The 27,921-nt window shown below is 50.1% G+C and overlaps 1 protein-coding gene across 2 annotated transcripts in view; it reads left to right on the forward strand.

Moving 5' to 3' along the window:
* PPM1H (protein phosphatase, Mg2+/Mn2+ dependent 1H) overlaps positions 1-27,921 on the forward strand; it is a 238,714-nt gene that overhangs the window by 135,129 nt on the left and 75,664 nt on the right. For both annotated transcript variants that reach the window (XM_084877594.1, XM_084877593.1), the window contains exons 5-6: positions 11,108-11,192; positions 26,168-26,286. In XM_084877594.1, the coding sequence (XP_084733720.1) occupies positions 11,108-11,192; positions 26,168-26,286 (204 nt within the window). The remainder of the gene's footprint in view (positions 1-11,107; positions 11,193-26,167; positions 26,287-27,921) is intronic.

Raw genomic sequence — 27,921 nt, forward strand, 5'->3', positions numbered from 1 at the left:
CCTTAGGGCTCTGGGGCAGCGGTAAGCACTTCACTCCAAGCACCACCGTTCAGCCTTTTGAACAGCAGCCTTGCGTTTCAAATAACAACACATGTCTCCATCGGTGCTCTCTCTAATTGCTCCTCGGCCTCCCTCCTCCGTTGCACCAGGCCGAGGAGGGGCAAGTTTGCTTGCGGAAAGCCTCCATCTGCGTCTCTCCCTGGAGAGGTGGCTGTGAATGGCGCCGGCCAGTGGGAGCCGGGAGACCGTGCTCTTAGAGCCGCTTGTCCTGTGGAGTGTGTGACGTGCTGATGGATGCTAAACATTCGACATGTGAACGTGAATAGGTCCACAGACATTGGGGCGCAGAAACAAGGGGTTTGATGGATTGTGTTTCTCTGGAGTGTTTGGTGAAGTGGGGTTAGGGTAGGCAGAGCCTCTTTAACAGGGTTATTGTAAGAACAAGCTGACAACTTGAACCTTGCCCCCAGGAAAAAATACATTGAAAACGGTGTGTCTACAGGGACACATTTGTGGTGGACTTTTGGGTGTGAGGAGGGAGGCTGAGGAGCAATTAGAGAGAGCGCTGATGGAGACGTGTGGACTTACTAGAGTGGGGTTTTTTTTTTCCAGAAGATTTACCTTTTCATTTTTTTTTTCTTCGTTTCTGTGCAACATATAGAAGGGTGAACTGGTTTATTTTTATTTTATTGCCTGAGGAAGAATTAAACTCGAAGTAACTATTAGTTTGTGTAGCAATTAAGATATTTTAATTCACCCGAATATATTTATTTTCAATGTACTAGCCCAGAGTGTAAATACTCCCTATCATTCTTGTGTGGACAGTGGGGATGTTATTTCTCTGTTCCGTGGGTGAAAGTTTCTGCTTTGGGCGCTGCTACTCCCATAAAACGCAAAGTGTTTATCCATCAAGGGTCACTCTCCTGATTGTGTTGGTGATGCTCTTCCTCTTTTCCTGTCCTCAAACCTTCATAATCCAGATTCATAACTGAACCTTCGGAGCAGGAGGGAGAGTGGGGGCAGCAGGCCATATGGCTGAGGCACCTCACACTGAGATGTCTCGGTTGCCCGCACACTTGTAGATTCAAACAGCTGCCCATGCCCCAGGCCTCTCTGCCGGGCCTTGTCTGTGAGGTGGCTTTTCCTGGTGGCCCACGCTCTCCCTAAACCCCTCTTCCGGCTGGACTCTCCCCTGTCTTCCTCTCTCTGAAATCTATTAAAAATATATACTAAGAAAAGAAAAAAAGAGCCTGGCTAGGTGTGGCTCAGCGGTTGGGTGTCAACCTATGAACCAGGAGATCACAGTTCAATTCCCAGTCAGGCACATGCCCAAGATTCAGGCTCAAACCTTGGTAGAGGGTGTGCAGGGGGCAGTCAATCAATATTCTCCTTCATCATTGATGTTTATATCCCTTCCTCTATGAAATGAAAAAAAAAAAAAAAGGAAAAAGAAAGATGTATTTCTACCATCCAGAGATGATCACATACTCTTCCACTTGACAGTCCTCCCGATATTAAGAAGCACTTACTATAATCCTCCACAAACCTTCTTAAGAATGCACATCCCTAGTGTCCTTAACACCCTTCAGAGCTGGTGGGAGCCCCCCAGTGTTCAGGTCTGTGGCGGGGTTCTAATGAAGTTTCACTGTTCACACATGGCACCACTCAGAACTGAAATGACCCAGGGGATATAGCGCCGATGCCCGCTCCACTCCCTGTGAAGACAGCATCTTCCGCCCACTCTCACCTTCCCAGCAGCCATGCCACAGAGTCTTCCTCCAGCTGATACCCTTAGTGACAGAATCTGTTGTCTCCCTGGACCCGATTTCCTCTCTCCAGTCTTGGGGCTCACCTCCCAGATTCCTCACTGCGCTGGGACAGCCTCATTCTAAAGGACGTTCAGGGCCCGAGCTGTGGGTGATCTGTGGAGGCTGGAGGACTCGACCCCATTTGTCGCAGCCAACTTCTCTTCTGGACTCTCTTCACCTGCCTGAGGCCTTAGCTTGTTTGGTTTCTTGTAACTCATGGTTATTTTCCCCTTCTCGATCAGAAATAAAATAGTACTTCGTTGGCTTTGTCATCTATCAGTGTTATTATACTTTTGCTCTCAAATAACTAATTAGCCTCTTCCTAAGTCACTTCACTTTTTCACCTATACCTAAAGAAGGCCATTTCTATTGGCTTCACCATATTCCATAAATATAAACCTATTCTTGGCTTTAGCCTTGTGAACGCTTTTGATAGTTTGGTGATATCACCTGTCCTTGGCCTTCCCATTGGAAGAAATGGGATCTTGAATGAACCCCATACTAATGGTCTGAGTGTGGAGAAAATGTAAAGTCCAATATGCATTTCTTAGGCTAGACGTCAAAGTGATTCCTAGGTGCAGAATGAGATCCACTGGAGAAGCTTTAGATGACAACATTTTGCAGGGATTGATGTCAAACTCAACCTCGTTACTTCAAGGTCCAGGGAGGAACAAGAAGCTGCATGGCCAAAACCGGTTTGGCTCAGTGGATAGAGCGTCAGCCAGTGGATTGGAAGGTCCCAGGTTCGATTCTGGTCAAGGGCATGTATCTTGGTTGTGGGCACATCCCCAGTAGGGGGTGTGCAAGAGGCAGCTGATCGATGATTCTCTCTCATCGACATTTCTAACTCTCTAACCCTCTCTCTTCCTCTCTGTAAAAACTCAATAAAAAATATTAAAAAAAAAAAAAAAGAAGAAGAAGAAGAAGAAGAAGAAGAAGAAGAAGAAGCAGCTGCATGGCTGAGAAGTGGAAATGAATTCTTAATTCCTATTCTGGACCCTGCCTACCAATCCCAAAAAGTTAAACAGAGAACTAGATGGACAGAGGCTGAGGCAGAGGAACACAGTGCATAAGTAACAAATGTTGGTCGTAAGCCCCAGTGCAGTCCCTCTGTGAGCCAGGCTGGACCACGATGAAGTCTTCTGTCCTCTAAGCTAGAATCAGATCCAAAGCTTAGGACACGCCAAGCCTATTTGCCTCCTTCCCCCTCATCCTGGTGATGAGGGAAAGGCGTTCCAGAGAATCAGCAAATACAAAACTAAAATGAGAACCAGAGCAAGAAAGCCCCCACGCTTCCAGTCAGAACAAGTTGCAGCCAGAGCAGCAAGAGCACGGCCCGAGCTCTCTGACCTGCCCGCTGTTTACGAGAAGAGCCAGCATGGAGAAAGCCAGAGAGTGGGGTGGAGGGAGGGAGCTGAGCTTTCTTCCCGGCAGCCCCTACCTTAGCCTCTTCCTCGGCCTTTGCAGTTCTGTGTATAAAGTGCGTCTCAGAAAAGAAAATGGGATCCGAGAGAGACTCTTGCTGCCGCCTTTGTACAAGAGAGAGCAACCCTGGTTTTTCATCTCACAAGGCTTCTGGTAGTTAGGAGTGGGGCTCCCCAGAGTGCCGCTCGCTGTGTCTCTGGACTGTAACTCGTTCAATGCAGCCATCCTGAATCTGAGCCACGTGACGTAAAAAAGTGAAGATGTTCCTCTCTCGGTCAGATTGGGGAAGGTTGCATAGATGTCCGGTGTTGAACAGCAGCAGCACATGGTGGTAGGTTCAAAAAAAAGTGCTTTCCAAACTCTTTTGAGCCTGAATTGTTGGGGTGGTTTCCTATTATCATGCAGAAGAGTGTTCCATGGGAAATACTATAGAGGCCAACTTTAATTCATTGACTTGTTCTGTGACAAGAGTTCACCAGGTGGATGAGAGAATGAGCCCATCTTTACATGTTCTCACTTAATGTTCATCCCCACCTTTTCTATATACATCCCTTGGAACACTTGTTTTAATTCCACAGTTTTCACTCTAATATAAACATAATTCTATTTTTCTTTCCTTTTTTAAAAAAGAAATATGTTTTTATTGAAGGGAGAAAGAGAGAGAGAGAGAGAGAGAGAGAGAGAGAGAGAGAGAGAGAGAGAGAGAAACATCAATCAGTTGCCTTCAGTACCCATCCCAACTGGGGACCAGACCTGCAACCTGACCAGGAATCAAGCTGGTGACCCTTGGTGTGTGGGATGATGCTCCAAGCAACTGAGTGAGCTGGCCAGAGAAGGCCTGTTTTTCTGACCTCATCCCACAGTACCGCAGTCATACCTCCCTCTCTGTACCCACCAACCTCGAATTCAGCACACCCAGCGTCACCTCCCCCAGGCGGGCTTCTCTTCCCGTCGCTCCTGTTGTTGGTAGCACCATCATCCCCTACTGACAGGCTGGGGACCTCAGCAGGTTCCCAGACCTTCTCATTTCTTTGCTTGGGAAAATACACTTTTAAATTATGTGCACGTGGTAAATACACATAGAATAAAAAATGTTAATGCATTTCATTTCTAAGACTCTCCTACCTGCTTCCATAGACATAGTCCAGACGCTCATTGTTCACTTGGACAATTGCAATAACTTCAGATATATTAAGGGTTCAGTAGAATTTTTGCATAGAAAGGGGATTTCCTATACTTGTTTGTCAAAATAAAATCTTGAATTACAGAGATGTGTGGGGAAATGTTGAGGTTATGGCATTAATCCTAATGAGCAGGGCTTTGAAGCTAGTGATCAAGAGAAGAAGGAATGCTCCGATACTACACTGTCAGTCTCTCTCTTCTCTGTGGAATTCTGGGGGAATCTGAACACATGACTGAAGTGGCAATGGGAAATCAGCATGTCGTTTTTTTTAATTTATCTTTATTGTTGAAAGTATTAAGATGCCCCCTTTGTTTGTGGGATTGTTTGTTTGTTTGTTTGTTTGCTTATTGACCCCTTCCACCCTGCACCCCCTCTCCCTGGCCATCACCAAGTCCATGGGTCATGCATATATGCATGCAAGTTATTTGGTTAGTCTCTACCCATTACCCCCACCTTCCCTCTGAAATTCTTCAGTCTGTTCCATGCTTCTATGTCTCTGGATCTATCTTTTTTCCCCCATCATTTTAGTTTATTCATTAGATTCTACCTATAAGTGATAGCATGTGATACTTATCTTTCTCTGATTGGCTTATTTCGCCTAAGCGAGGTCACTAAATGCAATTTGTTTTTTCATTCATGAAGTTTCTTAGAGTCACAACTGTGGACAGTTATTGTGCAAAGTAACAGTTTTACCTGGTTGATTATACTAGTTTGACCTATTGATATGTGAATTTCTGTTAACTCCAGCAGCACCATTAATAAGCTATAAAGTCCTTTTGCACATAAACTCATTAATCTGAAGTGGTATTGTCTTTTTTTTTTTTTTTTGCAAATCCTCACCTGAAAATTTGTTGTTGTTTTTTTTAATTGATTTTTTTGGGGGGTGAGGAGGAGAGCAAGAGAGAAACATAAGATAGAGAAAGAAATATCAATGTGAGAGAGAAACATTGATCGCTTGCCTCCCATATGTGCCCTGACAGGGAATTGATCCTGCAATCTTTTCTTTTGTTGTTGTTGTTGTACAATGGTGACATTCCAATTAGCACAGCCAGGGCAAGCTATTGTCCCATTTTCAGGTGGGGAAAACTGAGTCTCAGAAACCCTCATCACTTTCCACTGTGCATCATCTGGCTCCGAAAACCCAGCTGATGTTTATGCTCAGTGCACGAGAAATGGGCTTCCCAAACCTGTGTTACGTAAGGAACTGACGCAGGGTCACCATTGGCAGTGGAGGCAGAGGGCTGACGGTAAGGCATCAGCCTGTGACCGAATCATGGGCCACAGGTGAGGCCACCTGCCCTGCCAGGTGCATTCATGCAGCTTCATTGGAGCCGGGCCTGTGGCAGAATGCCGGGTTCACGAACACAGTGTAGTTGCCAGACCTTCTCAATACAGTTTACAGTCTAGAAGGAGCTGTCCGTGGGTTGATTGGGCTTTGTTCTCACGCAGCAGATGTAACTCCTGATTTATAGCTTTGTAAAGCAGCAGCAGAGGCTGCCTCGGGACTCTTGGCAGGCAAATCTAGACAAGGCTCCTGCAAGTCGTTATGAAGAATTCCAGGGGTGGAGGCCCGCGGACTCTGGTCAGTATATAAAGCAAAGATCAGGAAACTCTTCTGCCATTTCCAGCCACGGAATTTCACTGATTTGATTTAAATAGAATTGCCTCTTGTTTGTTTTATCCTGAGCATGAAGACCAGTCACCCACCGTTCTTTGAATAAGCCCATTTCAGATTACGTGAAGGAGAATGTGACCCAGTCACTCATCATTCTTTCCTTCAGGCTAAAACACCAAAATTGCTTCCACCCCTTGAATTGTTTTTATTTCTCTTCTTGGGATCCTGTTCCATGGCTCCATCGATTTGCCTTTTTTAAGTCGAGGGGTCAGAATTGGGCACAATCCTAACGTGAGTGTGCCCGATGCAGTGCATTAGTAAATAGACTGCTTCCCAGGCTCTGCCTGTCCCACCTGCCTGAGCGTACACACAGTGAGCTATTGTAGTCATGTTATTCAAGAAAAAGAAAAAGAAACTGGTGGCGGGCGGGGGAGATCATCCTACTCCAAAAATGACTACACTGGAGGAAAAAATAAATGACTTTGGTGGCCTCACCCTGTCTGGATACTTGCTTCAGGGAGAAAAATACATTCGCTTTGTGGCTTCAAAAGTGTTCGTGTGTATTTGTGCTGGGGGAATAGTGTGGATTGCTGCGGAGTGCAGGCATCGACCCTGCACTTAAGAACAGAAGATACGCCCTCGGGTGCCAGTGGGAAATGAACCATTAAGTGTTCGATGTGCGCACTGGAGCTGAAGCATGCAGGCAAAACCTCCCCAGCCAAGTGCTTTTAAAACCGTGAAAAGTGAGAAACCACCGTGGGACCTTCAGAAATAAATTCAGTTTGGAGCCTGTGGTCCTGTAAGAAGAAGCTTTAAAACCCACCCGTTGGGAGTGTAAAATGATACAGCCACTCTGGAACATCCATCAGCAGTCCCTCGAAAGGTTAAACAGAGTTAGCATGTCACTCAGAAAACTCGTTCCTAGGTGTACATATATGTAGCCAAGAGAATGAAAAACATATATTCTCAAAAAAAGCAAAAATGGACCTCACTGTTTATAGCAGCATTATTCGAGGTAGCCAAATAGTGGAAACAGCCCACGTGTTCATCAGCTGGTGAACGGACAGGCACAATGTGGTATGTCCATACAGCGGTCTGTTCACGTAGCCAGCAAAAAGAATGAGGTGCTGATGCGTGCTGCAATAAGGAGAGACCTCGAAACCATTGTGGCGAGTGAAAGGAGCCAGACACACAAGGCCGCCTGTGATCTCATTGATGTGACATGTCCAGAGTAAGCAAATCCATGGCGACAGGAAGCAGGTTCATGGTTGCCAGGGGCTCAAGGGTAGGAGGGGAGTGGGGTGACTTGGGACTTTTTTTTTTTGAGGTGATGAAACTGTCCTGGAATTAGGTAGTGGTGTTGGTTGAACAACCTTGTAACTATACTGAAAAGAAAACACAATGCTGAATTATATACTTTAAAACACATGTGTCAAACACAAGGCCCGCTGGCCAAATCCAGCCCGCCAGGCCTTGCAATGTGGCCCGCACCGCGCTGTCATCACTGCACTCCGCTGTCAGTTTATGACATTGTCAGTTTATGACTGTTCAGTAAACCATTCGGCCCGAGATTTAGGCTGGATTTTAGATTTTGGCCCCTTCTCTGATTGAGTTCGACACCCCTACTTTAAAAGGATGGATTTTATGGAACGTTGGTTATATTTTTAAATAAAAGGACAGACAACACCAGTGTTAATTTATAGACGGATCCCTTGCCTTTTTAAAAAATAATAATAATAATTTGTACCTCAAAAAGTTTTCTTCAATGACTATGAGGCTTTTACCTGGCCTGGAAAATAGGGTGCTGGTATAGCAAGATGTTGGTAGACAGCGGCTGAATTCTGACATTGAGAAAGGACTCTGGGTGGAGTGAGGACGGAGTGGGCTGGTTGTGAAGAAAACAGGGAGCATCTGACTCAGTTCGTGCTCTGCGAGTGGTCGCTTGTTTCTGCTGCCACTCAGAGATCGCGCGTGTGTTGTGTGTGCTTTCTGGCCATTCTGTGTGTGGATGTTTTTGCTGAGAAATTTAATTATGCATTTGAGGTCCTGTTCCATGATTCACCTTATTGGCAAACGTTTTTTCTCGGATGTTCTGAAAATGGAATGACTAGAAACACACCCAAAATAAATCCAGGCTCCTGGGGTTCGTTTTCCTCCTTCCGCTATTTTTGGACGCCTCCAAGTGGCATCGCCAGCCCGGCTGTCCTTGGATGCTGGTCACCCTGGCTTGTCCCTCAGCTGCCCTGCTTCCTTCTCCATCGACACATTTCCAATACCTTTGAAGGAGGCAGACACACCTGCAGCATCCAGACAGAATTCTCAAGGTCTGATGAGGACTGACAAAGGGCATACCCCGTACCTTGTACTTTAGAACTGGCACCCCCTCTGTCAGAAAGGGCTTTCCACCGGTCCCTCCTCTGTCACCTCGCCCCGGATCTCCTCCTCCCCTCTGGAAACGTGCGGTTTCACGTCACATTTGGAATCGCTGGCAGCTGACGAGTGTGTAACGCACATGTGTCAAACACAAGGCCCGCGGGCCAAATCCAGCCCGCCAGGCCTTGCAGTGTGGCCCGCACCGCGCTGTCATCACTGCACTCCGCTGTCAGTTTATGACATTGTCAGTTTATGACTGTTCAGTAAACCATTCGGCCCGCGATTTAGGCTGGATTTTAGATTTTGGCCCCTTCTCTGATTGAGTTCGACACCCCTAGTGTAACGGAATCAGGGCGTCCCGTGAATACGTGGCTTTTGTGTGCAGCCCTGTTCCAAGGGGACGGGTGACACAGACGCATCACACGGAGGGGCTTCCTCGTCATGGGCTCCGGGTCCCCCAGGACTGACGAGAGGCCCTGAGGTGACTGCTCCCCTCCCGGCGCTCCTGTCTTGCTGTCTGTTTAGTAGAACCCACGTGGTGGTGATTACCACCTCCTGAGAACAGGAGTCACTGTAGTCACCCGTATTTCTCCCCCCATGTGTGTTGGGCCTCTTTTCAGAACCATTGAAATGTAGACCGAAAGGTACCTGAGAAATAACCTGGTCCCCCCACCCCCTTTCTCTTCATAGGCGAGAACTCCGGTCCCAGAGCCAAAGGCACGTGTAGGGCGAAGCTGGCACCTGCCAGCTCTGATTCACAGTATCCTTTCCTTCCTTCCCGAATGCCCACCTTTCCTAGTTTGAGCCTGGAAGCTGGGATCCAGAGGCCACGGAGAGAAAGGGACGAGAAAGAGTTAAGACTATTTTTAAGCAGCGTTTTGAAACAGAAGGTTGCCTTTGGCACTGACTGCATAACAACTTTCGCTCTAGTTCCCCAAGTTCTCACGGCCCTTTGTGCGACTTTCAGTGGAGGCCCAAACCTAGACCTTCCCTTCCAGTCTCTCCACCCGATCAGACTCCCTGCTCCCCGACTGTAGTTACTCTCCACTGGTGATGAGGACAAAGGCCGCTTGAATGGGCTCACACTGGTTTGCGAATAGTGGGTGCCGCTTGGGGGTTGGGGGTGAAATTGCGTTTTCAAGTGGCCCAGGTCTATAAGAAGGGCTCTTTAACGTGTCCTGCTTCTGGCAGCATAATATAAGGAGTGATGCAAATACCAAAGCCTGAGGCATCCCCTTCGCAGAGCCAGCCCCTTCAGTATCTCCATTTTTTTCACAGTGTCAAAAATTCTCTAAAGCCCCCCAAGCTTTGTATTGTCCTCTCATCCCTCGCCTGCCCCCCTCCACCTCCACCGGTTTCTATGACAGCAGCCACTGGGCACAGGTGAGAAGGGGTTGGGGCAGGGGTAGCCACAGCTGTGGCCATTTGTACGGACCGCTTCTAAGTTTGGGAACAGCCTCTGGAGGGGAGGGAGCAGTGCCAGGCCTTCTTGGCACAAAGAACGTGGCCTCCCAGAGCCAGCGTGGCGGCGTTTTCTGGAGCTATGCTCGGCACCGGCACGTCCTGTCCTGTCCTGTCCTGTCCGGGGCTCCTCGGGCCTCAGGTGTGTCCACGGGCCTTAGTGTCTGCCTGTGGCCTTCCCCGGGGAGGTGCCAGGCCCCCTCTCTGGCCGCCCGCTAACAGGGAGCTTTGGGTTTGGACAGGATGCAGCTCCCAAGCCACTTCCATTTATCATCAGATGGCAGCATCCCACCACAACGGTCACTGGGATGTGGCTGTCAGGGACACCTCAGAACGGGGTCTGAGACCCGGAGGCCCCACCAGGAATGGGACTCGGAGAGGCGGCTCCGCGGTTATGGGCCTGCAGCCCCTCCTCAAGACATCTGCTCTGGGGAGCTCTGTTCTCTCAAAGTCCCGGCGTCAGCAGTAGCTCTTGGACACATTTTGGGGCGTGAATTTACTGAACTTGCACTCGGCATGAGAGTGGATTTTCCTGGGCCCAGGATGTCACCCTGAAACTCAGGAGCTTCACATCTGGGGTGTTTTCAGAGTCTTGATGAGCCTGTGGGTCGCCGGGATCTCGCCACGATGCATATTCTATACAGTAAGTCCAGGGCAGCACCTGGGAGTCTGTATTTCCAGCAAGTTCCAAGGTGAAGCCGGTGCTCCTGGCTGGCAGACACGGAGCAGCCGGGATCTAGAGCTGTGCTGTCGACTGCATTACACACTGGTCACTGTCACTGCGTGAACTTAAAGCTAAATTAATTCAAATAAAATAATTCCATTTCTCGGTGGCGCTGACCACAACTCAAACGCTCAGGACCCCATGTCGCGGCCAGGTAGGGCTGCCCAGAATGAAAGCATTCCCGTTGTCCCAGAAAGTTCCATGGGAGAATGCTTGTCGTCTATCCTGAGCCCCTGTTGCACGCACCCCTGTATTCAATGAGCATCTCCTAGGCGGTGAGTCCCGGAGGTGTGGGTCCAGCGAGCAGGCAAGGGGCACACATGCTCACTGGAGTGTGACACCTGCTGTGCCGCTGTGTGCGGTGGAGTTGGTCACGAGGAACCTTGGGGGGGGGCATGGGGGTAGAGAAGAAAGTCTCCCGCTGGCATTTGATGCGTGTTCTCAGCCAAGCTGGGAGGGGACACAGAACCGGGGCACCTGGGAGGCCGGCTGCTGACCGTACGCTTTCACTGTTGCAGGGCCATCATCGTCAGAAACGGAGAAATCATCCCCATGTCTTCGGAGTTCACCCCCGAGACGGAGCGCCAGCGGCTCCAGTACCTGGTAAGTGTCCCGGGGCCTGGTGGAGCGCGCCGGTGGGGGGGAAGGGGGTGTTGGGGAGGAGCACGTTGCTCCTGACATGGGAGTGGGCCCGCAGCAGCCGCAGGACATATGGTATGAGCTCCCCCCACACACACCTTCCGATCGCACATCCTGCTCCGCGTGTGACGCCGCACGCCGCCTCCGTGCATTTACCACTGCAGCTGGTTTTCTCCCATCTGCGGCCAAACGCATGCTCTGTTCCTTCTTTTTTTTTCCCGCCCCCAGAGGACTAAATCTTTATAAAGCGTGATCACACTGCTATAAGTAACATCGCTGAGTCATTGGAAACCAGCTTTTTAAATTTTATTTTAAAAAGGAGAAAGCACTCGGATGCTTTTGATGGAAACTCTCAGAAACCCCTGTGTCATTGTCTAAACAGGGAGGGCATTTTCACGGTCTCCAGCGTGCGTGACCTAGAGGTTCCCTGTCTGAGGAAGGGATTGCCCCTCTCCCTGTGCCGGGCTCGGGCTGGCTTTTGGTCGGGATGGTGGCAGTTGGGACGCAGCCACTCAAGGCATTCCCTCAGGTGCAGGAGTTCCCCGAGGGGAGGTAAAGGGTGTCCCTGCACTGCTGGCCGCTGGGAGACCGGAGAGCATCGCTCTGCTTCCCTCCTGGGGTGGCGTGCGCCACAGGAAGCGCGGGGCTGAGGCGCGCGGACTTCTTCCTCGGCCTGCCGCTCACTGGATTTAAGCGGAGGGGCTGGGCCCGGATCCGTGGTGAGAGGACGGCAGCCCGAGAGCCTGCTGCCTCCTGCTCACGCCAGGCCCCGGTGTGAGTCTCCAGGATCCTTTGGGACAGATGCAGTGTCAGAAAATGTTTCTGCCCTGAAAATAAATTCTCCGCATAGATCGCTCTCTTTGGGAAGAAACAATGAGAAGGCTGGAGAAGAGGGGCCTGTTTGGCTTTTCAGAGCTTGAGAAGCTTCGCTTCGCTTGGAGATATGAGTTTTCTGGAAAACAGAGATATGAGTTTTCTGGAAAACAGAACAGACCTACTTCCCCCTCAAATGACAGAGGCAGGGGCAGGGGCAGGGGCAGGGGCAGGGCCAGGGGCAGGGTGAGCATCTCAGGCCAGTGGCTTCGCTCGTCCTCCTAGATTACGTAAGGTGGGGAGTCCTTGGGGACTCTCTGTGCAGAGTTATGTGGGTGAAACCCTTCCTTGGCAGCTGGCCTTCTTTTTGGAGAACATGACCCTCTGCACTTAGACAAAAATTGATCCAGGCTCCTCAAAAGGGACTTGGTTCGTGTCTCGGCATTTCAGCAGGATTTGATTACTTCGTTCAATTGACAGTTTCCCTCAGTCTTCTCTTCCGTCCTTTTCTTTGTTGTCCTCGGTAAGTAAGCCCTGTTGCTTTGGGTAGCTGCCTGGTACATAACACAGCTGGCATCCAGCTCCGGCATGGAGACCTTTCTTCCCCCTTTACCGGCGATGGCTTTCTAACTCCCTGTGGTTTCCAAGCAGACGCACTGGCCCCAGGTTTGGGGGTGGGGGGCTCAAGCTGCCTTCACACCAGCCCAGAGGAGGCCCTGACGGCTAGGTCGTGACCACAAAGCACTTTCCCCTCCACCTCCCCCCGAGGCCTGTCTCAGCAGCACCCGAGCCTCCCACGCCTTGATGGCAGTGCGTCCCCTCCTTGCCCCTGAGTGGAAACGAGTTCCTGTTTCCCTGCTAGAAGCAATGGGTAATAATCCCAGGTTAACTGCTTAACTTCTGAAATAACTTCACATTTTCATGTTACAAGAATGATGAAAAAAAAAAACAAAAAAAAACCTCAAAACGTTGACTTTTGAGGAGGGATCGGAATGCTGACATGTTCCAGATTCCTGAGTGTCAGCCGACTATTTGGGATGGCTTCAGCTCTCAGCTTTGTCACGCAACGACGCTGTGGTTTCAGCAAGGCCCTTTCCCAAGCCCAGCTTCGCCGTCTGCAACGAGCACAGAAAACCTCAGGAGCAGGTGTACGGGGTACATGAAAGCACACAGACAGATTCTTTTGTGGTCCCCAGTACTCATTTGGTATTATTTGAGGCATTCAAGTCTTGATTCTTCAAATCCTATTGGCCCACAAACCACAGTAATATTTTCCTCCTCCTTTTTACTTAGTAATCACTCCCGATGTTCCTAAGAGTAATGGGTGTTTTGGTGTCGCTCTTGAACAATTAATGTGGACATTATTAGTTCCCAGACCTGAGCCTAATGTCTGAATTTCTCAAAGGGAAGCATCTGTCCCCCTTCTCTTTAATCCTTGCTCCTAAACCAGGTCGGTTTCCCTTTGAACCTCTTCTCTCCTGACAACAGCCGTGTGAGTGACGAGGCTATGAAATATCCTGGTTGTCTTCTGTAGGAGACTAAGAATGTATGCTTTGAAATGAGCAAATCCAGTGGTAGTAGTCACGTGACTGACAATGCAAATCTTTGTGACATATTTGAATTTGGGGATTGATAGCATACAATAACCTTGTGGTGAAATCTTTACAGTATTGAGAGAATTAGAATGTTTTTAGGGTAAAATCTTGAAAATGATATCAGCGTGACCTGGACTTCTCTCCGCCCAGCTCCGGCCTGGGCTGTGTGACCTCAAGTCCCCCCACCCCCCTCGGGATCCTGCATCTCCTCTTCTCCTCATTGGGATCATGGGATTCTTCTCATGAGATAGGCATCCTATGTTCTGAAATTGGTAAGAGAAGCAATCCCATGGTAACATAAAATACACAGCCGGCGTCCTCGGGTTACGTCGGACTTGATGTACGTTGTTTTGTGGTTACATCACCATCTCGCATTTATTTATAAAAAAACAAACAACAACAACAAAAAACAAAGTTCTGTCATTTCAATGGATGTACATACGTGCTGTATGTTTTTTATTTTTTATTTACCACAAGTAACGGTCAGGAATTGTTACCTTTCTTTTACATTTTTTTCTACCGTGTCACTTCATTATTGCTGTGTGTGCTCCATATGAGTGATGTAGGTGCTTATGTAGGTGGGTTCCGACTTACGGCAAAAATCACATTACATCGCGGGTAGGAACGGACCCCTGACGTAACCCGAGGACCTACTGTACATATCTTATAATTTTGAGTGCACCGAATTTTACCCAATTCATTTTTTATTTTTATTATTTTTTTTGAAACATTTTTCTGTAACTAATTGTGAAGCGGTTTAGTATAAGGATAGCTGTCTCCTTTACCCGATTTAAACAAATGAGTACATAGTTGGGGAGTTAACAGTGTCGGTCAAATTAAATTTTATTTTTATGAGGTGTGAAGAAACACTTACGATAGAATTATTAAAACTTCCAAGTCCTTAGAGGCTTGGTGTGAGCAGCAGTCTGCAGCCCCAGGGCTGATGGACTAGTAGAAAGGGTTCGTGATTTTCTTGGACGGAGGGAGGGCTGGGAACCTCTGGTGCTTGGACCGTTTGGGTCCGTGTGCAGAGGAACGGCCTCGGTATGTGCGGTGTGGATTTGGGGGATTATGGGGCTGGAAGCAGATTATGGGATGATGGATGAACTGAATAGTGGATATGGGTAGCAACTGAATCACTCAGTTGCTACCCATATCCACTATTTGGTTCATTGTGTTTGGTCTCCCATGCCAACCTCGAGGGCCCTTCCTGCACCTCCCAGTGTCACGTGAACTCTGCCCCGTGGGTTCCTGGGCTGGCGATTAAGCAGGCAGGCTGTGGGTGTGACGTGTTCACACACAACGTGGCAGGTGGGTGATGAAGGGGCCGGGCCAACGTCTGCCCCCGCAGCTGGGGAGGGCTGATGGTCCCAGAGTCATGACTAAGCCTTGCTCTTCTGCGGGGCTTTATTTTCTATAATGTCTCCCGGGGGATTGGAACGAAATACTAAGGGGTCCGGCAAACTACACAGAACGTGTGGGGAGAGCCAAGGCCCGGAGAGGCGGGAACATGGTCCGCTCCGTAAGCGTTTCTCCGCGGAGCTCACCGCAGGCGTGAGGGCAGCGGCTCCCCTTCCCTTCTGCGGGGCGTATTTTAAGCTCTGATTTGATCACATTAAGATGTGCTGATATGCCGAAGCCGGTTTGGCTCAGTGGTAGCGCGTCGGTCTGCGGACTGAAAGGTCCCAGGTTCGATTCCGGTCAAGGGCATGTACATTGGTTGCGGGCACATCCCCAGTAGGGGGTGTGTAAGAGGCAGCTGGTTGATGTTTCTCTCTCATCGACGTTTCTAGCTCTATCTCTCTCTCTTCCTCTCTGTAAAAAATCAATAAAATATATTTTTTTTTAAAAAAAAGATGTGCTGATACCATCAAACCTTCCAGCAGCGTACTTCTGTCCTTGCGGGCGCTCCAGCCCCGTAGCTGTGGTTTCACCAGGGGCAGCAGAAGGTAGAGAGAAAGTGGGTTTCACGCACACATTTGGCTCACCAAGTGCAGCATTATCTGAGCTGATTTCTTGTGGTGTCCTTGGGCCTGCCCCAGCCTCCTACATCGAGTCTGGTTCTTTGCTTAGTTAGCCTAGTGGTCAGCAAGCCGCTCTGTTGACCAATAAGTTTGCCGACCACTGTCATATACTACCCTTTACCTCTTTGCACACAGTATGCCACAATCGCCTAATCCTCACAGCTTCCAACTCCACGGTAACGTTTAGGCTAGTCCAGTGGTCGGCAAACTCATTCGTCAGCAGAGCGGCAAATGAGCCATGAGCCGCATGTGGCTCACGAGCCTCGGTTTGCCGACCACTGAGTTAGCCAATTGATTCTCTAGTGCTAGGCTCGACTGGGTTTCAGAGTTATCTTCCAAAAAGTGTACTCCTTCCCTGAGCATGAACTTGCTTTTAAGACAGGATGGCTCAGCGGTTGAGCATTGACCTATGAACCAGGAGGTTGTGGTTCGATTCCCAGTCAGGGCACATGCTCAGGTTGCAGGCTGGATCCCCAGTGTGGGGCATGCAGGAGGCAGCCCATCAAGGATTCGCTTTCATCATTGATGTTCCTCTCTCTCTCTCTCTCTCTTTCTCCCTGTCCCTTCCTCTCTGAAATGTGTGTGTGTGTGTGTGTGTGTGTGTTTAAGACAGGAAGTTATAGCCGGGAGAATGAAGTATGCTAGTGAGTAAATGTGATAGACCTGCCACCTCAACATTACACCTGACCTTGAGAGCGGGTGGTCACATCTGAGAGTCTGGCTTCCGTCATCCGGAAGCGGCTTTACCGCCGCTTTGCTCTGCTCGATGATGGAGTCATGGAAAACGCCTCTCTAATCCCCATTGAACCCCCTTCCACAAACTGCATATGAGTTTCACTGTGTCCAGTGGGAAGCATGGCAGGCTGCCGTAGTTGACATTTTTCATATTGACTGTAGATCCCACAGGTGTCACCAAGAAGCCAGGGCGTTAGAGCACCAACTGGCGCTGCCCAGGCATCTGCAGGCACAGCTTCCATTCGGCTGCCCCAGAAGCTCTGCCTGGCTCCGGGGAGACTCTGAGACCCTCACCCTCATCATTGAACCCACCACTGCCGGAGCCCTGGCTTTGAAAATGAGTATAAAGGGTCGTTTTGTTTATTCCAGGTTGGGGTGAGTCAGAGACTTGATGCTGAGGCGTTAGGAACCTACTCTGTAGACCTCAGAAGGTACATTGCATATGGCAGTACACAATCAGCATGAGAATGTATCCCTAAGTGTTCTTTTTAAAAAATTAATTCATCTTTTTTTTGGCATAGTTGCTACCCATATCCACTATTTAGACTTTCTAAACCCCCTGTCCCTCTGCCCAACATTCTGAATAAAAAGTTGGGCCCAGCCGAAACCGGTTTGGCTCAGTGGATAGAGCATCGGCTTGGGGACTGAAAGGTCCCGGATTCGATCCCCGTCAAGGGCATGTACCTTGGTTGCAGGCACATCCCCAGTAGGGGGTGTGCAAGAGGCAGCTGATCGATGACTCTCTCTCATTGATGTTTCTAACTATCTCTCTCCCTTCCTCTCTGTACAAAATCAATAAAATATATTAAAAAAAAAAAAAAAAAAAGTTGGGCCCATACAGTCAGAGCCATCTGTCCACAGGGTCCCTTAAGAATTGCCTGGTGTAAAGAAGCGAGGTGATATCGTGCCCCTGTAAATAAGGTCAGGTTCATCTGCTTTGGGAGGCAGGTGGGATTCATGAGGCTTTTCAGGCAGACACTTACCTGGCTGTCACATCTTTTCTGAGCCTCAGTTGCTTCCTCTGTGTCACAAGGTAACTGCAGGACTCTCACAGGATGGTGTGAGGATTAGTGGGTTAATATTGCAATATGTTTTATGTGCTTACAACAGTGAATATACCAGAGACCACATAAAACCTCTTCATTTTCAAGCCTAATTATGCAGAAAGGACTTTTTCATGGCCACCCTGCCATTGGGACTAGTCTGTGGCCTTTTGTTTAATGTCTGAGTTCCATCTGCATATGCAGAGATATCCCAGATATGCGGGCATATCCTTTTTTGCTGGCATGAGTCGTTTCTTCAAATGAATGTCCTTCCTCCGGTTTTTAGGAAGAAAAAGCTTTAGGCAAATGAATATGGAAACCTTATCTATTTTGTGGGAATGAATAGTTTTTGCCCCTTATTCTGCGCATTAAACTGTGTAGGGTTGACAGATGTAGGCAATTTTGTGTAACATGTCCATTTGAATACCATTTTCCATGGGGGATTCTTTTATCATAAGATAGAAATTTTACGATTTGAGTTATTTCAGGAGCATACTCCTTCCCTCTGGTTGCAAAATTTAAACGTGAACCTTTCTTGACATCCACCTAAACCAGACAGAAATTTCATCAGCATTCAGTTCTATCATAGCTTACAGACACATGCTTGGTTCTTATTACTTTGAGATTTTTAAGGACAAATTATGACTGAGAAAATTCTTTAGGAAAGAATATGCATATTTAGATCTCAGCCGTTTCACTTTTGTCTTCCTTCCTTCTGCTTCTGCTTCCCCTTTCCCTTCCCCTTTCCTCCCTCCCTCCCTTCTTCTCTTCTTCCCTTCCCCAAACCAAAATACTCCATCTCTGCCCTGTAAGCCAGGCAGGCAGCCGGGGCTCAGGAGGAGCGGCCCCTGTGATGTTAGTGTGACTGTGTGTGGTCACCAGCGGTTTGGCTGACGTAATTAATTTCATTTCATCTGTGACCTTAGAGTTTCTCTCAAGATAAATCATCTTGAAATGGATGACGTCCAGTTCTCCTCTCATGTAATCTGACGGGGTTTATTCCCCCTTAAGGGCTAAAAGGATAAATTGCTTTATTATTTTAAAGATTTGTGTTAAACGCTGAAAACCCTCATTTTGATAACTTCCTTTCAAATATTGAGAGGCCTGAAGATATTTTTTTAAATGAACGAAAATAAAAGCTTTCTAGCTAGAGGCCTTGATGAAGTATTCCCTGTTATGGAATCTGCTCTCTCATTTGACACGAGTGTTTTTAGTTTCCGTGTTCTGCTAATGGCAGTGGAAATTGGGACAACTACTTTGAAAAGGGGTTTGGCAGTGACCATGAAAGCTGGACAGTCCCTCCTAGGTGTGTATCTAAGCGAGGTGTGCTCAGGTGTCACCAGGAGACTAGAACGTGCACACACGGCACTGTCTCTACCAGCGCAGACGGCACGGTGCCAGGCCCGGGAGCAGACGGGTGGGGGGATGCGGCAGTCATGGTGAACACGCCGCAGTGCACACGGTGACAGGGACGGACCTCACAGGCCTCACATCCGGTGAGGGGGCTGCCCCAGGGATTCCATAGCGTTAGAGAGTCGGCAACACCAGCCGAGGATAGGATCCTGCTTCCCTGTGGGGAGCCCCAGGGATCAGACGGGATCCCGACCCTAGGGTGCTGGCAACGCTGTTTGTTGATCTGGGTGCCAGTGCGATGAGTGTGTTCAACTTGTGAAAATTCAATCAACCTCTACACATAGGATAGAGCACCTTACCGTGTGTGTATGTATTTTTTTCATTGAAAAGTCTTTATAAAAAGTACTTTCAGCCGAAACCTGTTTGGCTCAGAGGATAGAGCGTCGGCCTGTGGCCTGAAGGGTCCTGGGTTCGATTCTGGTCAAGGGCATGTGCCTTGGTTGAGGACACACCCCCAGTGGGAGGGGGGGGGTGCAAGAGGCAGCTGATCGATGTTTCTAACTTTCTATCCCAATCCCTTCCTCTCTGTAAAAAAAATCAATAAAATAAATATTTTTTAAAAAGTACTTTCACTGTATTTAGCTGTGTATTGCCCTTTGGAGGAAGGGCCCTCCTCGGTGCCCTACAGGAGCCCAAGGTGAGCAGCAGACAGGATGCACTCCTGCCCCCTCTGTCCTCCACACACCGGCCACTTCCTGCCTCCTTGCCTCTGCTCTTGCTGCCCACGCCCTGGAGCCCTTGCTTGGCCAACTCCCAGATGCTTTTCCGATTCCCTCCCCATTCGTGGTCCCTTAGCCCTGGGGATATCTCCGTGTCTCCTCAGTCTCCCCCACGGGTGTGTGAGCTCTGACCAGAGGGCCCTCTTCTTTCACTCTTTGAATTCTTAGCCCCTGGTGCCCGGCCCGCTCAGGAGCTCCTGTGTTAGATGCACACGTTCCTTTGACTTGTTACCCCCAAACCTGGGACAGTCTCCTCATTGGCCGATACCCCTCACTGGCAAGCTGACAACAGGCGTCAGGAATAAAGGCTAAGTAAGGGTTTGCTGAAAGTTATGCCAGGCACTTTTAAAAATAATAAACATGCTTACGTGTAGCTGCTGTTCCTCGCATCCAATGCAGATGCTTCTATCATACGTGTATAGGAGTAGCATCGTCAGAGAGGGAAAGAAAAACTATATGCAAGCATATCAGCTACATAAGGAGTGTTTCGGAGAGTGTCCGGAGCTTTCACTTGCTCCCTTCTTGGATTTTTATCCGGTTAGAGTCCACCTTTTTAATAGGCCAGCATCCCGGTGAAATGTACCTTGGGAAGAGGCCATCGTCACGTGGACATACTGGTGAGCTGCCCGGGTGTGAGCAGGGGAGGAAAACATGCGAAAGGGGTCCAGGGATCTTACAAGTTTGGAATCAGTAAATCACAAGGTTTTATGGTAGAGAAGAACCTAACAAACTCCTGCTTCCACACTTCGCAGACTTTAAACGTTGCTTATGTTGCTTACATCAGCGTTTTTCAACCGCTGTTCCGCGGCACACTAGTGTGCCGCGAGATGTTGCCTGGTGTGCCGTAGGTGCAGACAAGACAAGAATTTTATAATTTTTCACTATTTTGTTTACTTAATATTTCATAATAAAGTAATTATAAAATACTTTCTTTGTGTTTATTTGATTCCTATTCAAGAGAATTACTTTATATATAGTCAATATAGGCACAGAGTTAAATTTTTTAACATTTTCTAATGGTGGTGTGCCTTGTGATTTTTTCATGAAACAAGTGTGCCTTTGCCCAAAAAAGGTTGAAAAACACTGGCTTACATTGAGTTAGAAGCAAAATCACTTTAGACATTCAAGATCCCAAAATGCTGACTTGCGCGATATTTGCCACAGGGTAGCAGACCAGCCACGTCATTGATTCCGGGCAGGCCTTGAGACCACGTTTGTGGGTTCCGCTCTGCTTCTGAGAGCCAATGTCCCCGGGCCGGCCTGTTGGGAAGCAGCGTGCTTCTGCGCCCCGCACTGGAGCGGGCCCCCACCCCGGCTGGCCCTTCCCAGTGGCCTTAGCTTTCCTTCGGGTGATTGGAGTAAGAAGGGGCAGAGAAGCTCCACAGCCATTTTCTAAAACCAAGTTAAAAATCCCAGTTCTCAAAAAATATATATTTTTAGTGTGTGTGTTTTTTTAAACAAAAGTAATCTATGTCCAATGGTAGAAATATTTGTGACTATGAGTAAGTTCAATAGAAAGCTGGCCTAACATGCTATGATATCCTGACGAGTTTATGTACATATATCAACCCTATACGTATGTGGAAACTCTACCCCCGGTGTGCTGAACTTGGAGATGGGCCTTGACAGAAGTAAGGAGGTTAAGTGAGGTCACAAGTGTGGGGTCCTGATCTGAGAGGGTTAGCATCCTGACAAAGGGAGACCCGGAGCGCTGGACTCTCTCCCCAGGAGGGCACAGCGGGTGGGCCCTGTGAGCATGCAGGGAGAAGGCTGCCATCTGCAAACAAGGAAGAGAGCCCTCACTGGGCCGCCAGTCTGCTGGCACCTCGATCTTGGACTTCCCAGCTTCCAGAACTGTGAGAGATAGGTTTTTATTGTTTAAACCCTCCACTATTTTGATGTAAAAGCTAAGCTTATGAGGAAAGACTGTATGTGTAAACTCTCTCAAGTATGGCGATGCATGAATCAGCAGAAGTGCACTTCCCTCTGCAAACCCGCATGCATGTCCCATTGTATTTTAGCGTCTCTTTTCCTTCATCAGCCACTTGTTTTCTCTGCTTGGACTTAGCTCTGGAGTTGTTGTTTTCTTTGACACCAGTAACTCCATCATATCCGACAAATGCGATAGTCATGAGTATGAAAGTGCTGGTAAAAAGGTCTATAATTAGGATGTGGACGGTGATATTTAAAACACACACACACACTCACACTCACACACACACACACACACACACACTCACACAGTTAAAAATGTCAGAGGAATCCACGGAATACACAGATCCTCTGGCAGGCCATGGCTGTGACAGGAGCCGTATCATGCACCATGTGAGATAGGCTGTGGCAGTTAGCAAGACAAGAAGAAAAATACCCGTAGCGATAGAGAGATCTAAGGGGGTGGCATCGGTACCCGTGGGAGCTGAATATCACAGGATCCTCAGAGCTGAGATGCCCTCTCTTCCCTTTCTGACACGTCTGACGCTGGGGCGTGTTCTGCTGGATTGCTGCTGTCAGGCAGATGGCAGGCATGACCTGGGCGTTACCCCCTGGGCATGTGCAGACAGCAAAAGAGCAGCCCAGACCTCCGGGGACAGAAGAAAGCCCTGCAGACAAAGGCGAGGCATCTTTGAACCTTTGGGGATCCAACTAGCTGTGCCTGGGCAGGGCTGGGAGGCAGCGCTGTGACTTGCGCGGCCGCATTCCCGAAGCCCGGGGAAGGAAGCTGGCTCCAGCTCACTGCAGAGCGGCCTCGGAGCCCCGCGCCCCAGGCCGGAGGCTTGTCATCCTCCCGCGGGCTATCCAAGCGGGCCCGAGGAACCCACGCCACCATTGTGTGGAAAAGCGTGAGTCACCTGTTGGATTCTCAAAGTGAAAAGGGTCTGGAAGACCTCAGCCCATACACATCACTTGCATATTCCTTTTCAAACACACACCACCATTGTGTGGAAAAGCGTGAGTCACCTGTTGGATTCTCAAAGTGAAAAGGGTCTGGAAGACCTCAGCCCATACACATCACTTGCATATTCCTTTTCAAACACACAGGATCGTGGTAGACAATAGAGGCTTGTCGGAGTCGAGAGGAGCTCTTTCAGAAAGAATAAAATAAAACTTGGAAGAAGTAAGGAAGCAGCGTGCACAGTTTAACTGGCAGCCTTTCCCCTCAGAAGAAATAAAACTCGGTGCAGCTCACCAAGAGCATCGGCGTGGGTGCGCTAGAGCTGCCTTGGGTTATGGTGGGAGACGCAGGCGGCTGCTGAGACCCTGACAGGCTCTGCGTGGGGAGGGGCTGCAGATGCCAGTGTTCCATTTGAGGCCCCTTTGCACCTCGGAGGCAGAGGTGAGGTGGCCCCTGCAGGCGGCAGAGCTGCCGAGGAGTCCCAGCTACCCACGGGCATCCGCTGCCTGGCAGATCTCCCCGCCTGACAGGCTGTGCACGTGTATGCGGGTGGGAGGCGGGAGGCGGGAGGGTACCTGCTTACAGAGCGCCCACTCGCCCTGCGACTAAGAGACAAGATGCCTGGAACTCTGTACACTCACTCCTGTTAGTCACCAGGGTTGGTGAGGAAATGGACTTGGGAATGGCCTTTTGTATCGAATGTGTTTGCTGATCATATACCATCCATGTATCGTGTGTCTATATTCACACACACACACACACACACACACACACACATATGTTCATTTATGTATAGTCGTCCCGGCGTCTGCAGTTGGTTTCAGGACCACCACGCATGCTCAGGTCCCTTATATAGAACGGCGTAGAGCAATGTGTACAGTCGGCATCTGTGGGTACGGAGGCACAGCTGTATACATCTGTGTCTCACACAGAGATCTGTGTGTATATGACATCGTTCACATAAGCTCTCACACTCACATCACACATTGCTTGGTAACCTGCCTTTTACAGACGCATCGCCTCTTTCTGTGCCACCACAGTGTCTCTGTGGCGTCGTTGTAAAAGACGGCGCAGGGTTCCTCTGTGTGGGTCTGCACTGGTTTCTTTGATCACGCGGGTGCATTTCTTCAGGTGACCTCGTTGTAGCGGACAGTCAGGGCCTCTCTGTGGCTGCGCCGCGGGCAGAGACGCCCGGTGGCTGAGGTGGGTCCTCACAGGGGCCTCTCTGTGATGCTGACTGTGTGTGGTCGGGGAGCCCCATGACCGCAGGCCTTGGGCTGTCCCTGCACCAGTTTTTGTGAGTGTGTGTGTGTGTGGGAAGATGAAAGGGCCAGCAGAAGGGTTAGGATGCGGGTCTGGGGGCCACAGGAAGCACAGGCTCTAGAGCCACACAGGCCTGGCTAAGAGCCCAGGCTACGTGTCTTAACCTCTCTGGGCCTCGGTGTCCTCCTGTGTAAACTGAGTCTGTGGGAGAACCTTTAGGCGGCTGGGGTGGTGACACAAAGCCTAGCAAGTGTCTGGTCCAGCATGGGAGGTAGGAGGTAGGGGGTAGGGGGTGCGAGAGAACTCCGCGCCGACACAGGCCCGTGTTCTGGGAGGTGATCCAGGGCGCACAGAGGTGCTGCTCCTCCTTGGCTTTTGACGCCTCTGTCCCCTGATTGCCGCGGGTGGACCAAAATAGAGGAGGAAGAGCCGCCTCTACCCTGTGCCCACAGCTGGCTTCTCAGCCATGTGGCCTGCAGCTGCACGGGCCCGGGGCTCGGCTTCCTGCTCCGCTGTCACGCTCCAGAATTCCTGATTTTGCACAGGGACTCCCTGTTTTCATTTTGCGCCGGGCCCCACGGATTATTAGCCAGTAAGGTGACTGGGAGGGTGAAGTGAGAACTCACAGAGCAGTTAGCACAGGACTCCGATGTTAGGGGGCCCTATAGTTACTAAGTGGATATGATTGTTTTCTTTTACGAACGGAGACAACCACGGTAAGTGCATTATAGACATCATCTCATCACTAAAGCAGTGTGAGATAAATACATAACTAACCTCATTGTACAGATTTAAAAAACCGAGGCCTGAGATGTTAACCTCCTAAAATCACACAGCTTACAAGCGATAAGTGCAGAGCTTAGGTTCAAACCCAAGTCCATTTCCCCAAAAGCCCAGGCCATTGACCTGCCCTATTAAATAAATATTAGTCCCCTCCTTCCCTCCCTCCTCCCCTTTTCCTCCCTCCCCCCCCCCCCCCCCCCGCCTCCTCTCCCTCTCAGGGAACTTCTGTGAAACTCAGTGTTACGTGTCCTTGCCAAGCCAAGGTTTCAGAGCCCCTCAGAGGGGACCTAGCATTCCCATCAGGCCTCGGGGGGCTTCAGCGTGAGGCCCCCCTCTCACCCTCAGGCCGGGCCTGCCTGTCACGTACCCATTCTTGCTCAGAATCACTGGCTCCAGTTCTGTTATCTGGCCAGATCCGACCAGCCTGGTGACGGTTCAGCTGGCCCCCTTTTATTCCTGACGCACTGGTGACGGACACCCCCAGGAACACCCCCGAAACCACCGTGAGCATCAGGGGGAGATCCTCGGGGTCAGGTCCTGGGAAAGATGTGGGAGGGGCCTGTTTCCAGAGGGCTGAGGGCGGGCCATCTGGCCTGCTGCAGGGGTCCCCGGCTTTCCTGCAGGGCCAGGCTGTGATCTGCTCTGCCCACTCCTTTCCCTGCCAAACGGAGGGGGAAGACCCATTGCGCCACCATGCTGCTCCCGGGCTCACGCACCGTGTGTGGCCACTGAGCGGGAGTTCACACTGGAGCGTTCCGTGTTTTGGAGAGCGGGATCGGAATTCTGAACCTGACCATGAGACTGTGTGTTGTTTCAAAGCAATTCCCCAAGTAGCTGTTTGCTCAATACGTTCGTAGTGTGAACAGGGACCTAGGGGAGGGGAGGAAGCCATCTGCTCTGGAACCGGCTTCCGATTACACGGCCACATCACTGAGAGTCGGAGGGAGGGCGGGCGTCCAGCAGAAAGCGCTGTCTGGGCCGAAACCGGTTTGGCTCAGTGGTAGAGCATCGGTCTGCGGACTGAAAGGTCCCAGGTTCAATTCCGGTCAAGGGCATATACCTTGGTTTCGGGCACATCCATGGTGGGGGATATGCGGGAGGCAGCTGGTCAATGTTTCTCTCTCGTCGAAGTTTCTAGCTCTCTATCTCTCTCCCTTCCTCTCTGTAAAAAATCAATAAAATATATATATATATTTTTTAAAATAGCGCTGTCTGGGGCGCCCAGCCCGCTCGCTCTGGCCCTGGCCGTCGTGCTGACCTGGAGACTCCAAAGCCAGGCCGTGGGGCCCAGGAGGGGGGGAGGGGACAGCAGAGAAAGCCTGGGCGGAAACAGAGGGGGGGGGGGGGGGTTCTTGCCTCACCAGCGTACCAGCAGGTGCTTTGAATTAAAAAGCGAACCTTGGGAGAAACGGTCTCTCTTCCTGACGGCGTTGGCAAATTTAATTTTCCGCATTCAATGAAAAAGTTACATCCCTTCATAAGGGTGGGTGATTTCTATTTGCATTGGGATTCTTAAATCTATTTTCCTTAAAATACGGGGACGACGTTGTGTGTGTTTGGAATATGGATAGCCTGTCTCGATTTGCAAAGCATCCCGGAGTCGTATTTTTTTCTTCTAAATCTGTGTGTGTTTCTGTTTCCTCTCTTGTTGCTGTTAGGCCTTCATGCAGCCTCACTTGCTGGGAAACGAGTTCACACATTTGGAGTTCCCGAGGAGAGTGCAGAGGAAGGAGCTGGGGAAGAAGATGCTCTACCGGGACTTCAACATGACCGGCTGGTAAGAGCCCCCGCCCTCCGCCCCCGCCGGGCATGTAAATCCGCGCCGCAGCCGGCCACTTGCGGGTTTGGATCAGGAGGTGCCCGGACCTGGGCGCTGCCTCCTCTGCTTTGGGCCTGGGCCCGGTCCCCTCGCCCCAGGGCTGGCTGGCCTGTCCGCTTCTCCGAGGTTCTCCTCGGGGACACCGGAGCCCACAAAGGTGACAGAGCTCCTCCCTTGTACAGAGCAAGCATTTGGGGGCTTTTGAAACACATTGAACTTGGTCTGTTAGGTCCGGGGCTCGAAGGGCTGGTCAGAGGTTTTTGGGGCCAGACATTACCCTTGGACTGAACCTTCGCTCTGACCTTTCCAAGTGGGCAAAGCTGCATAAACTACTTCAGCCCAGTGAGCCCCGTTTACCATGGGTGTAGGGAAAAATGTATGCTCTTTGGAGGGTCATTGTAAGGACTAGAAGCAGTGAGGTACTCTCATTACTTCATCCCATCCAAATCGGAATACGAAATCTTGGCGGGGGGCGTCTTACTCTCCAAACTCACCTTGCCAAGCACAAGACCGTTTCTGTGGTGGATCAGGCCAACGGTGACCGGGAACCTCATGGATTTCTTCACATGAGAAATAAATAGGCGGATAAAGCACTTACAAGGACGAGGGTGGTTGTAAGGGTTAAAGGAGAGAGCAGTGCCAGGCCGGAGACAAATGGGTGAGGATTTGCCCTTAGGCCCGGTGTTCCTGACCGGTAAGCCTCTTGCCAGTCTGGAGGATGCCTGGAGAATGAGACAGGCGGCCCTCACCTCGCCGGATCTCCGACTCAGGCGAAGCAGTAGATTCCGATAGCTCTTCCTCTTTGTCGGCCAAAACAGCTGTAACAGATGGTCAAACCTCACCCCCAGTTCCCATGGCGATGACTTCTGCGCTGAATCTTCTCCGGGGGCGCGCACTGTCTCCGGGGAACCCTGGAGCTGCCAGGGGAGGGAAGGGCCGATCTCAGGGGCACTTCCTGTTGTGCTTTGCCATCCAGAAGGGAACCCTCACCAGGATCCACTCTTCTTCTTCTACTACAGGGCCAGCAAATTGTGGCCCAGAAGCCAAATGTTACCTGTGGCCCCTTTCTGTAAATAATGTTAGTGTAGCCATGCTTGGCTGTGCAGGTTTGATCTTTGGCTGCACTACATCAGGGTAGCTGAGTAATTGCAACGCCATATGGCCCACACAGCCTAAAGCATTTACTCCTAACCATGCGCGTATTGGTCAGAAAGGGTCCGCTACACGTGCAGCTCTCCGTTTTGAGAGTTGGTGCCCCAGAGTCATCACCCTAACCCAGCGGTTTCCAGCTGGTGTGCCGCGAGAATTCTGAAAACACGCTCTGGCTGGCGGCTCGGTTGCACTGCCGTCCCATACACCACACACTGCAGGCTGGTTCCCTGGCAGAGCACGTACCTATGGGAGGCCACCGATCGATGTTTCTCTCTCACATCTCCCTCCCTCTCCCTCTCTCCCTTCCTCTTACTCCTTCTCTCCCTTTCTTCCTCCTTTCCTCTCCCTCCCTCCCTCCCTCTCCCTCTCCCTCTCTCCCTCTCCCATTATCCCTTCTCTTCTTTTCTCCCTCTCTCCCTCCCTCCCTTCATCCTTCCCTCC

Source organism: Pipistrellus hanaki (genome assembly GCF_964339955.1).
Source record: "Pipistrellus hanaki genome assembly, chromosome: 3".
Taxonomy (NCBI): domain Eukaryota; kingdom Metazoa; phylum Chordata; class Mammalia; order Chiroptera; family Vespertilionidae; genus Pipistrellus; species Pipistrellus hanaki.